This window comes from Dipodomys ordii, unplaced genomic scaffold (assembly GCF_000151885.1).
Source record: "Dipodomys ordii isolate 6190 unplaced genomic scaffold, Dord_2.0 Scaffold1, whole genome shotgun sequence".
Classification (NCBI taxonomy): Eukaryota; Metazoa; Chordata; class Mammalia; order Rodentia; family Heteromyidae; genus Dipodomys; species Dipodomys ordii.
Window position 1 is genome coordinate 3,298,364 of NW_012267217.1, and position 16,864 is coordinate 3,315,227.

Consider the following 16,864-nt stretch of genomic DNA (forward strand, 5'->3'; position numbering starts at 1 on the left):
TTAAGCTGATTGTATTATTTAGTCTCCTTGTATAATAATCTAGAAAATTTTCAAACAAAACTCCAGGCTGAGTTGCTATAATTATTTTTTCTTGCAAGGTTTCGGCCAAATACCAGAGAATTGTGGTGTTACAATGCAGTGGTTGCTGATGCTAGACTTCCCTCTGCAACAGATATGCAGTCCAGATGTAGCATACTGAGTCCGGAACTTGCTCTACCAACAGGATCCAGGGCCCTTACCACCCGATCTCATGCAGCCTTGCATATTCTAGGTAGGGTTACTATTTGATTTGCAACTAATTTGCAATAATGTGTACTGTGCTAAGGGTTAAGTTTTTTTTAAGAGTATGTAAATTTGTATCTCTGTTGTTTTTTAAACAATAACATACTAGATTTAAAACAAATTAAATCTGCTACCAAGCTTGTCTGACAAAGAATACTATACATCATCTCTATTAACACTGAAAGATTGTTGTATACCCAAATATAAATGACTACTGAATATATAATTTTCATAAAAGATTGCTCTTTAAGTAATATTTTTGTTTAACTTCAATAAATATTTAGAGACATTGATTAAGCACTAAAATATGTAATTATTGTATTTAATTTACAAATATTTTAAATTTCTGTAAAATATTAAATTGTACAGACTGTTTATATCACATTAACCTTAGTCATTTATTTTAATATACAGCATTTTTACAGTTAAATATATAATTATATATGTATGTATGCATATATATATATGTTGCTAGAAATTATAGTTCCTAGAAATTATATAGCTCCATATCTTCATATTGTACTGCTTTAAAAAACTCATCCTCTTAAAAGCCCATTTATGTTTATATCATAAGTATATACCATAAGTATATTCCTTATTTGTTATTTTCCCTTAAATTTCCTCCTCGTCCTCCTCCTCCTCCTCCTCCTCTTCCTCCTCTTCTTCTTCTTCTTTCTTTTTTGTATTTAGGGCCTGGATGCTATCCCTGAGCTTTTTTACTCAATCTAACTCTCTCCCACTTTGAGCCATAGTTTTTCTGGATGTTAATTGGAATCTCAGAGACTTTCCTGTCCTGGCTGGCCTTGAACAGTGATCCTCAGATCTCAGCCTCCTGAGTAACTAGTATTATAGGCGTGAGCCATGGACACCTGGCTTCAAATTTCTTCAGATTTCTTTTGATAACCATTGTAATTATACAAATTTGACTTTAGTTATAATTACTTTAGGTGAATTTGACTTCCTCAAATAGTATCTGATAGGAATAAAACTAATTTGGAAAATTTCCAAAGAAAATTTGAAAAGGAAAACTAGTAAAGACTCAAATGTTAAGCGATTCCAAGTTGTCAGAGATTCAGTTTGATGTAAAACATTTAAATGTAATCATCATTCTATATATTCCTATGAAGTAAAATTTAAAGCATGGAATAAATTTGTGAAACACATTCCAAGTTTACTTACTTATTTTCATTTGTCTTTAGTAACAAATATCAACACTATGTCAAGGATGTGAATTCTACTTGTTTGTTGTTTTAGGTTGTCTTGACACCTTGGCGGCTATGCAGGACTTAAAAATGGGCATTGCAAGTACAGAAGAGGAGACTCAAGCAGTAATGAAGGTTTATTCCAAGGAAGACTATAGTATAGTAAACAGGTTTGAAAGTATGTATACTTAAACTTAGGAAATATTACCTTATAACTGAAATATATATGGATATTTTAGCACAGATTGTTGTTTTTATTTTTTAGGTCACGGAGGGGGTTGGGGTTACTCTGCTCATTCAGTAGAAGCCATCCGTTTTAGTGCTGACACTGATATTTTGCTTGGTGGTCTTGGTCTGTTTGGAGGTAGAGGAGAATATACTGCTAAAATTAAGGTAAAATTCATTGATACCATTGTTTTGTTTGAAGATATTTTGTTTGACTTAGCTTATTATTATTTGATGCTTCATTTTCTTTTTGCTTAGTTTATTTGTTGTTTTTAATGCCATGTTTAGAGATAGAGGAAACATTATTAAAATCTTATACAATAAAAACAGGGCTCTGGTGGCTCACCCCTGTAATCATAGCTAATTGAGGCTGAGATCTGCGGATTTTGGTTCGAATCCAGCCCAGACAGGGATGTTTTTGAGACTCTTATATCCAGTTAACCAACAAAATGCTAGAAGTGGAGCTATAGGTTGTTGTAAAGTGCTAGTCTTGAGAGATAAAGCTATAGGAAAAGTGCCCAGGTCCTGAGTTCAAGCTCCAGTACCAGTAACTCCCCCCCCCCCCAAATCTGTCTGTCTAGCTAGCTCTCTTATAATATAATAATTAGTCATTCAGTTAAAAAGGAAGTCAGTAAGAAGATCAAAAATGAAAGGAAAATTAATTTTGAGTAATTAAAGACTGAAGACTGGTAGTTGCTCTCAGTCATTTGTGCTGAACTTTCATGTAACCTAGAAATACAGCCCCCTCACATATGGCTACTTTATTTTATCTATTTTAACAGTAGAAGACAAAACTATTTTGATGTGGGGACATTTTGGTATGTTTAAGAAACCTTAATATCAGTTTTGATACCAAATATTATATAATCAGACATCAAATGCAGGGTGACTATAAGAAATGGATTTCATTTGATTGACAAACAATAATTAAGAATCATAAATTTAGGCTGAGTGTGATGGTGTACACTTAAAAATCTCAATTCTTTGACTTTGGAAACATAGATGAGTTCATGGTGGTTACCCATACAAAAATGAGAGACCTTGTCTTAAAAGCAGGCAGACCTTGATGACAAATGTGTATCTGTGGTTCTAGTTACTCTGGAGGTGAAGATAGAAGGACCGGGGTCTAAGGCCAGCATGGACAAAGTTAGTGCAAGACCCTCTCTGATAAACTAACATCAAAAGATGTGGGAGCAAGGCCACAAGTGATAGATAGAGAGCTTTCGTGGCAAGCACCAGATTCAACATTCAACCCCTAGTACTGCAAACGAGAAAAAAAATTACAGATTGACCACACCTATTTGTTTCCAAAAGAGCCAGCAGTTATTCTATTCATTATGTTTATTTTTTCAAAATTCACAAAGTTGAATATTTCACTTCTCAACTTACCCATTTTTGCTCTTAAACAGTTGGTGCCTTAATTTCAAGCAGGCTTCACAAATTATTTTCTTGTATGACAGTGTAAAATTTAATAAAAGACTTCCACATATTGAATGGAATGATACATATCTCATATACAAAATGAAAAGCAACTGAAATTTTTCCTTTGTAAATTTAAGAACACAGTGTTTTAAGTTGGGTGTTTAGGATTAATGAAAGAAAGATCAACTATGCACCCTTCAAGCAGCATTTTTTTTTAAACCAAAGGTGGATTAAACATTGGGAATTAAGCTAATTCTTTTTGTGTTTCTTTTCATGCATTTTTTTTCTTTTGTTATTTTTTTTTTTTGGGTCCGGTCATGGGGCCTGAACTCTGAGCCTGGGCACTGTCCCTCAGCTCTTCAAGCTCAAGGCTAGTGCTCTACCACTTGAGCCACAGCGCCACTTCCAGCTTTTTTTCTTTTTGCTTATGTGGTGCTGAGGAATTGAACTGTGGGCCTCATGCATGCAAGGCAAGCACTCTACCACTGAGCCACCTTCCCAGCCCTTTATGCATTTTTTTTATTGTTATGGTAAAGGTGGTGTACAGAAGGGTTAGAAAAATAAGATAAAGAATGTATTTCTTTGTGATCAATGTCACCCTTTCCTTCCTTCACTACTGGTTTTTCTCTCCTTCACAAGTTGCACATCTGCTTATATACAATAATGTTTATTGAAATGAACTCTAGGAAATGGAAACAATAAGTATTTTTTCTTTACTACTGTTTTTTTGTTTTCTTTTTTCTTGTTCATTTATCTGTCTTTGGGATGGTAAGGGGGTCACAGAAATGGTGGGAAAAAGGGTGAATAAACGCAGCAGTAGTTCTCACTAGACACTATGTTAACAAAAGATTTTCAATTAAACCTTTTCTGTTGAGATATTTTCTTAGTTTTTCAACAGTATCTAAAACTCATATTAATAGATTGAAGCTCTATAAAAACCAATCTCTTAATTGAAAAACCTTTTCTAAAGAATGTTTATTATAGTATGCATATTTAAAAAACTCAGGTAGAAATTAGAATTAATAAATTATAGATTATAGGACTAGACTAGTGATTAAGGGCACCTATAGCACACCTATGTTGATATTAAGATAAATAGTAATTTTAGTCTGGCTTATCTCAGTGTAGCTCATTCAGAGTGTTGTTGTTTTTTTTTTTCCAGCATCATTTGATTTATCTTTAAGCCAGAGAAGCAGCCTTAATGAGCAATGTAGTTTTAGTTGTAATGCCTAGTAAGCTCTTTGAGAAGATACATACTGGCTCTGAGAAATTTTTTTGATAGTTTTGATTATCACAGTGAATAGAGTTATCTTCATTGTTCAGTAGTTATGTCATAGAGTTATAGAACATTTCCATATCTATTATTTTATATTGGACCATTCTCTAGGATTAATCTTGCCTATGTAATATATAGACTAAGGACTTCCTGCAGTCTTTTTTTCTTCCTTAAACTTTCTAAGGTAGATATATTTTTTTCTAGCTCTTCCTTTTTTTTTATATTGTTCTGTTTTTATACTTTTGTATGTTTCTTCAGTATTTACATATTGTATCCTATTCTCCTTGGCCACTGAAGATTAGAATTCCACTAGACCCAGCCAAAGGCCTGCCTTCTTCACACATTTTCTCCACAACTTTTTTTTTTTTTTTTGCCAGTCCTGGTGCTTGAACTCATGGCCTGAGCACTGTCCCTGAGCTTCTTTTTACTCAAGGCTAGCGCTGTACCACTTGAGCCACAGCGCCACATTTAGCTGTGGAATGGAACCCAGGGCTTCGTGCATGCTAGGCAAGCACTCTACCACTACATTCCCAGCCCATCCACAACTATCTCTTGTAAGTCCCAATTTCAGTAGTAATCAGCATTCCATAATACCAAAATTTATATCTCAACTTAGATTTTTTTGTCCCATTTTCATGTGTTTTTGTTTGTTTGTTTGTGCCAGTACTGGAGCTGGAACTCCAGGGTGCTGTTCCTGAGCTCTTCAGCTCAAGGCTAGCGCTTTACCACTTGAGCCACAGTTTTTTGTTTTGTTTTGTTTTTGGTCTTGGGGCTTGAACTCTGTGCCTGGGTGCTGTCCCTCAGCTCTTCAGCTCAAGGCAAGTGCTTGAGTCACAGCACCACTTCCAGTTTTCTGGTGGTTATTTGGAGATAAGAGTCTCATGGACTTTACTGCTCGGGCTGACTTTGAACTGTGATCCTCAGAACTCAGCCTTCTGAGTAGCTAGGATTACAGGTGTGAGCCACCGGTGCCTGGCTCACTTCTGGTTCTTTTGAGGATAATTAGAGATAAGTCTTACAGCCATTTCCTGCCCAGGCTGACTTTGAACTACCATCTCAGCCTCCTGAGTAGCTATGATTATAGGAGTAAGCCAGCAGTGCCCAGCATTTCATGTAAATGTTTTAAAATCACATCAGTTATCCATTAGTCATTATTTCTCCACTGATTTAATGTTCTTCCCTTAAGACGTGGTTGTCTTTCAGGAATCCCTCCCTCATAAATAGTTGGACAAGCCAGAAACTATCTCTTATTGAACACGCCAAATCTCCCCCCTTTTACCACAAAGTTAGTGTTATAAATACAGTGTGTTAGTCATCTATCTGGTCTCTTGATTTTTATGTTTCAAACTAGATTTCTTATTCTATTACTACTACTACTACTACTGTCTTTAAGTAGTTGTACACAGGGATTTCAATTCAACATGTCAGTTTATGACATCTTGATCAATGTCATTTGGAAAATTTTATCAGAATCACTAGGTGACTGAAGGTGCCATGATCAGAACAAGAAAGGCAAGAAGAGAAAGAGATTAATCATTTCAGAGCTAATAACATTGAGCTGTCTGGAGGCGTCAGTGACTGTTGACAATAACATTCATGCTGGAGACAGGTGTCCAATCATGAGACATATTCAAAAAATTATACATCTAGCTTAATACATGCCCTGGAAATTTTAATGCATTGCAATGTTTTATCTGCTCTTGTTGCAGCTCCCCTACAGTCCTCTCTAGGGAGAGAGGAAAAAATGTTTTGTTTTATATGTATTAGTAATTTTTTTTTAATTTTTTATAATTATTTTTATTTTATTTTATTTGTGAAGATACTGTACAGAGGGGTTACAATTACATGGGCAGGATAATGCATATATTTCTTACCAAGCATTGCAGCCTCCTCCTTTTGTTTACCCTTCACATCCCTTCCCAGCCTCCCCCCTCCCCCCCAATCCCAATCTTTCTCCTTCCCCCCTTCCCCCCCCATTAGTAAATTTTTTAAAAAAACCTCTTCCCTCATAATCCTTTTACCCCTTGTTTAGACTCTTTTTCCCTCCATGTTCTTTCTCTCTTCTTGTTTGCCATATTAATTTTAACTGTTTTTGGTAAGGGTTCTTTTGTTGCTTCTCTTTCTTCACAGCTAATATTTTTCTAGTCATTTTGCTAGTCATTTTCTAAGTATTTCATAGGATTACTTTAATTTCACAACTATTATGAAATAGTAAATTATTTATATGGATGAAGATACTAGGTCCTAGGATCTTGTATCTAGAAAATGATGAAACAAAATTCTATCATATGAAAATTCTTTTAGATAAAGTGCTGGATTGAATTGTCTCACCATTCTTTTTATGTTTATAGTCCCACTTCATTATATTGGATACAACATTTTGTAGAATAGAGCTATCCTAGTATTTGACCTAATAGATAAATTAGAAAGTCTGAAATTAATGTAGTCCTTAAAACATTGTCTATTTCTAAATTTAAATATCTGTGTGATTCACTTAGCAATTAAAAAATTTAAAAAGCACATGCTCAGATTTTTCATATTCGATATAGCAGTGTCTAATGGAAATGATAAACATATGATTGAGACTTATACAACTAAAAGATCTGGGAAGATATATTTTTCCTTTTCTTCAGCTGTTTGAATTGGGTCCTGATGGAGGAGATCATGAAACTGATGGAGACCTTCTTGCAGAGACTGATGTGTTGGCTTATGACTGTGCTGCTAGGTAAATGTTTTGCGTATTCATTGTAGTATTTATGTACTTAAATTAAAATTCATTATGAGGGGCTGGAAGGGAAAAACAGGGAGAACATGAAGGAAAAGGTGGCAGTGTCCAAAAAGAAATGTACTCATTACTTGACTTATGTAACTGTAACCCCTCTGTACCATCACCTTTACAATAAAAATAAATACATAAATAATAAACAATTATTACAAATAATATACATATAGCATTAAAAGGAAGGTTTTAATAATCTGCTATTTTTAAAATTTTTTATTTTTTGGTTATTTGGTACTGAGGAATTGAACCTATGGCCTTATGTGGCCTAAGCAATCACTCTACCACTAAGCTACCACTCTACCCATAATCTGCTATTTATAGACTTGAGAAATTAAGTTATATACATTGTACCTCCCTTAGTGAAGATGAGAATGTATTCTAAGAGACATATTATACAATGTTGTTCTTGTGCAGATTTCATGCAGTGCATTTACACAATCCTAGATGACATACCTATTAGATACTTTGGGTGTATGGTAGAAACATCACCCACATATGTGACTTATCAAAACATTAGATGGCATATGGTTGAATTAGGAAATTTATTGCTTTTAGGAAATGCTACATTAACAAATGTTCTCCGTGATTTTATTTCACAAGAAAAATTAAGTGATTAAAACTAAAGATAAAATGGAAATACATATTTTTGTGAATCAGAAAAAGGAAACCTAGTTTTCTAGTGTTCTCATGACTGATAGCATTTATTACCTGTAACTTTTTTTTTTTTTTTGGGTCCGGTCCTGGGGCCTGAACTCTGGGCCTGGGCGCTGTCCCTTAGCACTTCAGCTCAAGGCTAGCGCTCTACCACTTGAGCCACAGCGCCACTTCCGGCTTTTCTTTTTGCTTATGTGGTGCTGAGGAATAGAACCCAGGGCTTCAGGCATGCAAGGCAAGCTCTCTACCACTGAGCCAACTTCCCAGCCCCCTACCTGTAACATTTTTATATGCAGGGTCAAGTAGACCACAATTAAATCACTTTTGTCCTCTGACATCATTTCTATGGTAATGTTTGATAATGCACTTTAGGAGGGGACCAGCTCTGGGAGCTTACTAAAGTCAGTATATCTATGAAAGCTTATTATGTAAGAGGAGAACTATCAGCCCTCAACACTGCACATGACAAATTAGCATTTTGAGCCACAAAATGTTAGGAGGAAAAATATAAACTGATATTTTCTAATAATATTAGTAACTGTGCTGGGCATCAGTGGCTCATGCCTGTAATCCTAGCTGCTCAGGAGTCTGAGATCTAAAGATTGCAGTTCGAAGCCAGCCTGAGGGGAAACTCCTGAAGACTCTTTATCTTCAATAAACTGTTCAGAAAATCTGGACGTGGTGCTGTGGCTCAAGTGGTAGAGTGCTAGTCTTGATCATGAAGAAGCTTAGTTAAGGACAATGCCCAGGCCCTGAGTTCAAGACCCAGGACAAGCAAAAAAAAGTAAAACATTAAGAGTGGTAAGAAATCTTGTGAAGTGTACATAGACCTCTCCTTAGTGAAAATGTATATTTTCTGAACTAAGGATTTTGTTTTTACCAGTTACATACTTTTCAGAATTTAAGAGTGGATCTAAAGACAAACTTGGTAAATTTTTTAAGCATTCATTAATATTAATATATTTTTTATACAATTAATATATTTTATATACAAATGCTCCTGAGGGGAAATTTCAATAACTTTTATTAATTTTCACCAAGGTGTATATACCATTGTCATTTAGTATTTTTTAGCATATAATTATGAGTCAAGGAAATAATATATGAATTTCTTAATTAGCATAAAGCAGGACCAGACTCTGTTTTTCTTCTTTTGTTTAGTACTGATGTTTTGAATTCAAAATCTTGTGCTTAATATTAGTAGTCAGACATCATACTACTTGAAAAATACTCAAGGACATTTTGCTTTTAGTTATTTTTCAGACCGATTGTTAGGTTTTTATCCAGGTTGCCCTCAGACCACCATGCTCCTATGTTCAGTACCTATGTAGCTAGGATTACAGGCATGCAGCAACATGCCTAGCTTATTCTTGAGAAAGATATATTCTAATGTGGTGTGGTGGGGATAGAAAGCTGGGCTGTGTTAAGCTGTGATCCTCCTATTGCCTCCTCCCATAGAGCTGGGATTGCATCTTTTTTTTTTCTTTTTCAGACCCAGATTTTAAAAGATAGAATTAGAATTTTTTTTTTTTTTTGTCGGTCGTGGGGCTTGAACTCTGGGCCTGGGCGCTGTCCCTCAGCTCTTCAGCTCAAGGCGAGCGCTCTACCACTTGAGCTATAGCGCCACTTCCGGTTTTCTGGTGGTTTATTGGAGATAGGAGTCTCATGGTCTCTCCTGCCCGGGCTGGCTTTGAACCGCGATCCTCAGATCCCAGCCTCCTGAGTAGCTAGGATTACAGGCATGAGCCACCAGCGCCCGGCTAGAATTAGAATTTTTACATGTTCTACATATTATTATTCTCCATCTACTACACTGCCATTTTCTGATCTTCTCTTGTGCTTTCTTAGCTCCATAGAATGTTTACAATCATTTTATCCTCTCCTTAAATTCTCTTTATTTTTCTCTCAGTAACACCTACAACCGATTGCTTAAACTCTGTCACGTAGATTTCTGCAATTTGATTGGGCCTTTAGCAAGTATCTTTGTGTAGATACAAGTCTTTACTCTCCCCCCAAATTAATAAAATTTGTTGTGTAGTTACTTTAAGAGGCTCCATTCCTGGCATGTTATCTAAATTCACTTATTTTAAGAACAACTCAGTGTTACAGACATTATTTGTATCCTAGTTTTCAGATAAAGATCTGAGATATAAGGGGTCTTACAGTCAACAAGTGACAAAGCTAGGCATTAACTAGGACACTTTACTCCAGAGCAATTTTTCTAACGTATTTTAATTATCTCAGGAAGAAGAATTTAATTAAATAAATGAACTTTAAAACTAATGCTTAAATTTCCATTATCAGTAAAATGTTTGTACTTATTTTTTAAAGTAATCTAAAATTTTTGTTTTTTTAAAATATGACTGTTTATAAGATTTAAGCATGTAGAGTTTTAAAAGGTAAAAAAGAAGTTATTTCAAACACCCTAACACAAGGAACTATTATGTTTGTGTTCCTCTCCAGAATTTTTAAAACAAGTTTTAATATTGTCTAAAAAGTCTTATTTCAGATTTTTATTACAAGGGATTTAAAAATGAATATATATGACAAATAAGTACAGAGAAATTAAAATTTTTTTTTTTGGTCGGTCATGGGACTTGAACTCTGGGCCTGGGTGTTGTCACTAAGCTCCTCAGCATAAGGCACACACTCTACAAGTATAGAGGAATTGACTTTGACTCTCAAATTAATTTTTTTCTCAGAGAAAAATATGCTATGATGTTTGATGAACCAGTTCTCCTGCAAGCTGGATGGTGGTACGTTGCATGGGCTCGAGTGTCAGGACCCAGTAGTGACTGTGGGTCTCACGGGCAAGCTTCTATTACCACAGATGATGGGTAAGCAGATTGTGGAAGATTTACTTCTATTACTCACATTTTTGATTCAGGAATATTGTTCTGAAGGCTCTAAAAACTTCTAGTAAGATGAAAAGTTTAATTGGCATGTAGAGCATAATAAAATTCTAATGATGAAATTTAGGTGTAACCTCACATGCGAGTTGGCCAAGGTTGCCAAGTGAAGGTCTAGCTAGAGCATCTTTTCAGGTAACATTTCTGTGTATTCCTGGGTTTTGTTTAAAAGCCCTTTCTTTAACCAAATTAGAAGTTACATAGAGGAAGATGACAAGGGTAGTGAGGAATTTGGAGCTATAATAAAAATGAAGATACTTAAAATTTTTATTTGGTAATGCATATATAAACAGTTTATAAATTACAAAGCTTCTTTGTATGGCATAATATTTTCATGCTGTACGTAAAAAAAATTTTTACCACCTAAAAATAACTTAAAAAAATTTTTTTTGTTGTTGGTGGGGCTTGAACTTGGCCTGACCACTGTCCCTTCCCTCTTCAGTTCAAGGCTAGCGCTCTGCCACTTGAGCCACAGCACCACTTCCGGTTTTCTAGTGGTTTATTGGAGATAAGAGTTTCATGGCTTTTCCTGCCTGGGCTGGCTTTGAACCTCGATCCTCAGATCTCAGCCTCCTGAGTGGCTAGGATTACAGGTTGAAGCCACCGGTGCCCAGCTAAAATAACTTTCTTGTGTAGAGTGATTTTCATTCTATGAAATACTTTTTAAAAAATTATTGTAAAGGTGATGAACAGGGTGTAAAATGCTTTAATATGCATTGTCTCTTTTGCTTTCTTTAATAATTCTGTGAAAGGATATTAGCTCCAGTTTTTACTTAAGGAACTAAATAACAAACCATGAACTGGTTTGCTCAGTGATTTGACTATTACCATGTGGCTGAACCAAATCTAGATCCAGAATCTATTGACTCTAATCCTACTATTCTTTATACTTATTGTTCTGGTACATGTGTTTGGAAGGACAAAGAATTTCAACTTACTTGTTATTTCTCTTGAATGAAATAAACTTTGAAATAGATAGGATTAATAGTATATTTCTATTTAATTCAACTCAGAACAGCTGACCAAAGAAAGAACAAACTGATTTATGAGATGAAGTTTAGTCTCAAGGAGATTGCTATAGTAAAATTATATCAGTTGTATGTGTCTCTTTTAATTTACTCTAAGATTGTTCACTAGAACTGAGGAAACTTCTGTGGCCCTGAACTTTTTGATCCCTATATACAATTCATTTGCACATGGTACTTAGATGCTAAAGCCTGAAATGCACCTAGTGAAACAGATTATATACTTTATGAGTGAAAATCTTTTGTTAACACTTTTCTTCTAAATAAGGGAAGGGGTGGTTTGAAGCATGGTGAAGATGTTGAAGGGATGACACAGATTTAAGATGCATTTATAAGTGAACTGTTTGTTAATTGGCAAAAAAAAATACATACCTATAAATTAAGAAAAGTAAGGGAAGGGTTAGGTTGGGAGAAATGGGTGAGAATGTTGAAGGGGGTGACATTGATTAAGAGGCACTGTATCATAGATGGCTTTATTAAATAGCAACTGTTTTGTGTAACTACTTAAAGATTATAAAAATACACAACAAAATCCACCTTCTCTTCTGAGATAAAAATTAAGCTGTAAGACTGAGAGAGACTAGGAAAGCTACTCATTTTATTACGTTACTCAGTTAAAATCAGGGCAGTTTCTTTTTGCTTTTGCTTTTCTCTTTAAAAAATGAGTAGTTTTCATTGATTTAGGATTTGAAAACATGATTGCTAAATTTATTGTTTCTTTTCATGAATCTTAGATAATACCATTTTGGTATCATTGTTATTTTTTCTCTTTATAGAGTTGTTTTCCAGTTTAAGAGTTCAAAGAAATCAAATAATGGTACAGATGTTAATGCTGGTCAGATACCCCAATTATTATACAGGTATTTAACATGTTTCTAGTTCATAGATGTTTTATATTTTATTATATTGAAGTATAATCATTTAAAATATATGACATAGTAAGAGATTTTACTGAAGCATCTAATAAAGTTAAATATATTGACATAAGTGTAGCTAATTTCACAAAAATATTTAGCTCAGTTTGCATTTTGTAATTTAGTTTGTATCATGCTTATGTTATTTATCTGGTGATAGAATGAATTGGAAAATCCCTTATCAGTGATGAATTTCTCACTTTATTGAAATATTGAAAAATAACTTCCTCATTTGATATTTATTACCTTTTAAACATTAGTTAGTATTTTTATCCGTTCACTGTAATTTGGACACACATATAGAGGCCTATGCAAGTATGTGTGTATGCCTACTTCTTGACTATTACAATATTAGAATAAAGAATTCAAATGCATATAAACTTATTCTCAGTAGTGTAATTTTTTACTCTAAGTGATAAAAATCAGAAAAAAAGACCTGTTTCCTTATCTTTCCACTAAAAGAACCTGAAAGTTAAAAACCTCAGTTTTCCCAAGAAAGAATTTTTAAAATGTAACCTATTACTGTTTTTGTTTATAACGTGTAGTATTATGAACATAACAAGTTTTGTTGTGCTACTTATAGGAACTTTTGAAAAATAACTTTTTAATAGCAGCATTAGTAGAGTATGTAACTTTTATGCTTTTATCTTTTTATGTTTTTTATATTTTTAACTTTACTAGCTATACATCTGACAAAAGCCCAAAATCCAAATTATACAAGGTGCTCAAGAAACTAACCCCCGTTCCCCCAATAAACTTATCAATAAATGGCAAAGGAACTAAAAGAAACTTCTCATAAGAAAAAGTAAGATTAGCCATGCGCTGGTGGCTCACGCCTGTAATCCTAGCTACTCAGGAGGCTGAGATCTGAGGATCGCTGTTCAAAGCCAGCATGGGCAGGAGAGACCATGAGACTCCTATCTCCAATAAAACCACCAGAAAACCAGAAGTGGCGCTGTAGCTCAAGTGGTAGAGCGCTCGCCTTGAGCTGAAGAGCTGGGGGAGAGCGCCCAAGCCCAGAGTTCAAGCCCCACGACCAACAAAAAAAAAAAAAAAGAAAAAGTAAGATTGGCCAATAAACACATAAGGAAATATTCAACGTCCCTGGCCATAAAGGAAATGCAAATCAAAACAACATTGAGATTCTATCTCACCCCAGTCAAATTAGTCAACCTTCAGAATTTGAACAATAGCAAATATTAAAGGAACCCTGTTGCATTGTTGGTGGGAATGTATACTAGTACAAACAGTTTGGATGGTGATTTGGAGATTCCTAAAAAAAAAAAAAAAACCCAAAAAACCCTAAACATAAAACTATCCTGTGATCCAGTATCTCTCTTGGGCATCTACTTAGAACATTACAAGCCAGGATATGGTAAAGACACTTGTACATCTTGTTCAGTGCTGCACTATATGTATTATTCACAATAGACAAGTTATGAAAATAGCCTAGATGCCCTACAATAGATGAGTGGATCAGAAAATGTACTATATGCAATACCATTGTACTCGCCCATCAGAAGAATATTATGTCATTTTCAGAGAAATGGATGGATCTAGAACAAATCATGTTAAGTTCAGTAAGTCAAGTTCCAAAAGACAGAGGGCACATATTTTCTGTCATATGTAGAAGCTAGGTCTAAACTTAATCTAAACATGATAAATTATTTAGAGCTTTATGCGTTTACATACGAAGGGGAGGAATCCAAAGTTGTAACTTACTCCTCTTAGCATTTAAACGAATTCCAAGAAGTAGAAAAATGTTTTTGGTTGTTCTTTTGTTTTTTGTCCTTTTTTCTTTGGCGGGGAGTGAGTAAAGGGTGGGACAAAGAAATGGAGGAAAGAAGGGTAAGCAAATGCAGTCACTGTATTCCGTGTAGTCTATGTAAAAAAATAAACTAACTTGTAGGTAGGGATGGGAAGTAGAAAATGGGGGAAAGTGAAGGAAGCTGTGCTGTACTCACAACCTGGCTTACAAAATTGTAACCTTTTTGCACAACTCTTTAAAAATAACAAAAATTATACAGAAAGTATTCATGTGATAAAAACTTTGTATAGCATTGGAAAATGTTTAAGAAAAGATTCATATTGGTATTTTACCAGACAAAAGTTGTAATTATTTCATTATTACCAAATGTATATGTCATTAGTGTCTTCATCATAACTTTATATGCCTATCTATTGCCTTCAGACTTCCCACCAGTGATGGCAGTGCTTCCAAAGGCAAACAACAAACCAGTGAGCCTGTACACATTTTAAAGAGATCTTTTGCAAGAACTGTCTCAGTGGTAAGCAATTAAAAATTTTTCAGATCTGTTCAATTCTGAGTGTCAGTCTAACAGTTTCTCATCAGAGCTTTATAAACTCAGGTATGCTTTTGTACTACTATTTGTATTATAGACAACAATAATGTGTACTTAAGTAATGTAAATTGGAGGTTTCGATTATGGCTTTAACATACTAAACTATGTAAATATAAAATAACTGGTAGATTTTCTAGTATGCATATGCAGAAGGCATTAGAAAATGAAGGACTAGTACAAGATATAATTGTTACTGTAATTGTTAGGAAACTAAGGAGAGTTGTGTATGTGAGAACATGCTGAACTATTGGTCCTCCCCATTATATAATTAAAGATGCACAGTGCTATTTAGGTTATAAGTGCAGAACTGTGATGTAACTGACCAGTAAGTCTGAGCTAATTGCTCTTTCATGTAAATTCTTATGTAATTTATCTAAGTTATATTGTCATTATTATGAATTTCTAATAAAATAAGTCATCTAAAATGCTTTTGAACTGTAAGGCAGGCACTACATGAATATGTAGCTAGTAGACTCCCATGTTGGTTAAATGGAATTTTTTCACCAATCCTCCCACTTTTTTATAGGCAGTTTGCTTCTCGCCCTGCTTGTTGCTGTTTATTTGGACATGAAGTATAGTGAACTTTTTTTTTTTGCCAATTCTGGCCTTGAGCTGTAATACTCCATATGTCAGCCGCTATGATTATTGAATTGGAGCCACCACTGCTCAGCTTTTTTCACCCTTTTAACATTTAAATCATAGAATTAATATATCTGACTTATAGAAATGGGATAAAGTAAAGATAGAGCTATACTCACAATGTTAAAAGATTTTCCCTCTAATTTCTATTTTTTCTTACCACCATACTGACCTAGTACATGTATACTTTTATATATACAGAGGTTATGTATGTATTTATACATCATGTTAGACAACATTTGTTTGTATAACAGTTTTTATCTTTAAACTTTTCCTGGACATACAGCTTTCTCTGTTAGTATTTTTGACTCGATCTTTGTTTACATGTGATCCTGTAATCATATTATTTTTCAGTTTTTCCTTTTACTCGTTTATTTTTCATTTTCTTATTCTTACATTTTTATAAGAACTTATTAAATTAACGATAATTCTAAAACTGTGTCCATTTAAAATTAGATTTAACTTTGTCAAAATGACTTTCCAAAAGAGCTATGGTAATTTTCACACTATTCTTTGAATAATATACTCCTTGATACCTTTGTTCAATTTTAGTATGAGTTAAATATCTTTTCATGTAAATAAGAATTTTTTGTATTCTTTTAAGTACCTTTTTTCTGTTCTTACTAATTTGTTTGTATTTATACCCAAATGGCTTTAAGGTTATTAGGTAATTATAACTTTTCATATAAGAAACTTACGCTCTCATTTCTTTAATTCATTTTCTTTCTTTTTTGTGTGTTATTGAGGTTTGAACTCAAGACCTTGGGCTTATTATGTAGATGATCTGCCACTTGAGATATGCTCCTATCCCTATTTTCTTTTTAGTTTATTGTTCACATAGGGTCTTGCTTTTGTCCAGGCCAGTCTAGGACCTTGATCCTCTTTTCTATGCCTCTCACAGAGCAGAAATTACAGGCATGTGTCCTTATTTCCAGCTAACTTTTTGCCCATGCTGGCCTTAAATCATCCTTCAAATCTCTGCCTCCTGAGCAGCTAAGATTAGAGATATGAGCCACCATGCCTGACTATAAATTCTCTATTTGATTTACTGTTCCCAGAAGTCTGTGATTTAATGGAAATGAGTGAGCAAAGTTCTCTGCTTTGAGATTCAGATTCATACAGTATCTATAATAATGTAAGTAGGATAAAACCTTCAGGCTAACTAGAATTG

The 16,864-nt window shown here is 34.3% G+C and overlaps 1 protein-coding gene across 2 annotated transcripts in view; it reads left to right on the forward strand.

Annotated features, from left to right (window-relative positions):
• Window positions 1–16,864, forward strand: part of Mycbp2 (MYC binding protein 2, E3 ubiquitin protein ligase) — a 236,244-nt gene that overhangs the window by 93,451 nt on the left and 125,929 nt on the right. For both annotated transcript variants that reach the window (XM_013009100.1, XM_013009110.1), the window contains exons 24-30: window positions 99–271; window positions 1,537–1,662; window positions 1,750–1,877; window positions 7,041–7,132; window positions 10,546–10,680; window positions 12,554–12,637; window positions 14,883–14,979. In XM_013009100.1, coding sequence (XP_012864554.1) covers window positions 99–271; window positions 1,537–1,662; window positions 1,750–1,877; window positions 7,041–7,132; window positions 10,546–10,680; window positions 12,554–12,637; window positions 14,883–14,979 — 835 coding nt within the window. The remainder of the gene's footprint in view (window positions 1–98; window positions 272–1,536; window positions 1,663–1,749; window positions 1,878–7,040; window positions 7,133–10,545; window positions 10,681–12,553; window positions 12,638–14,882; window positions 14,980–16,864) is intronic.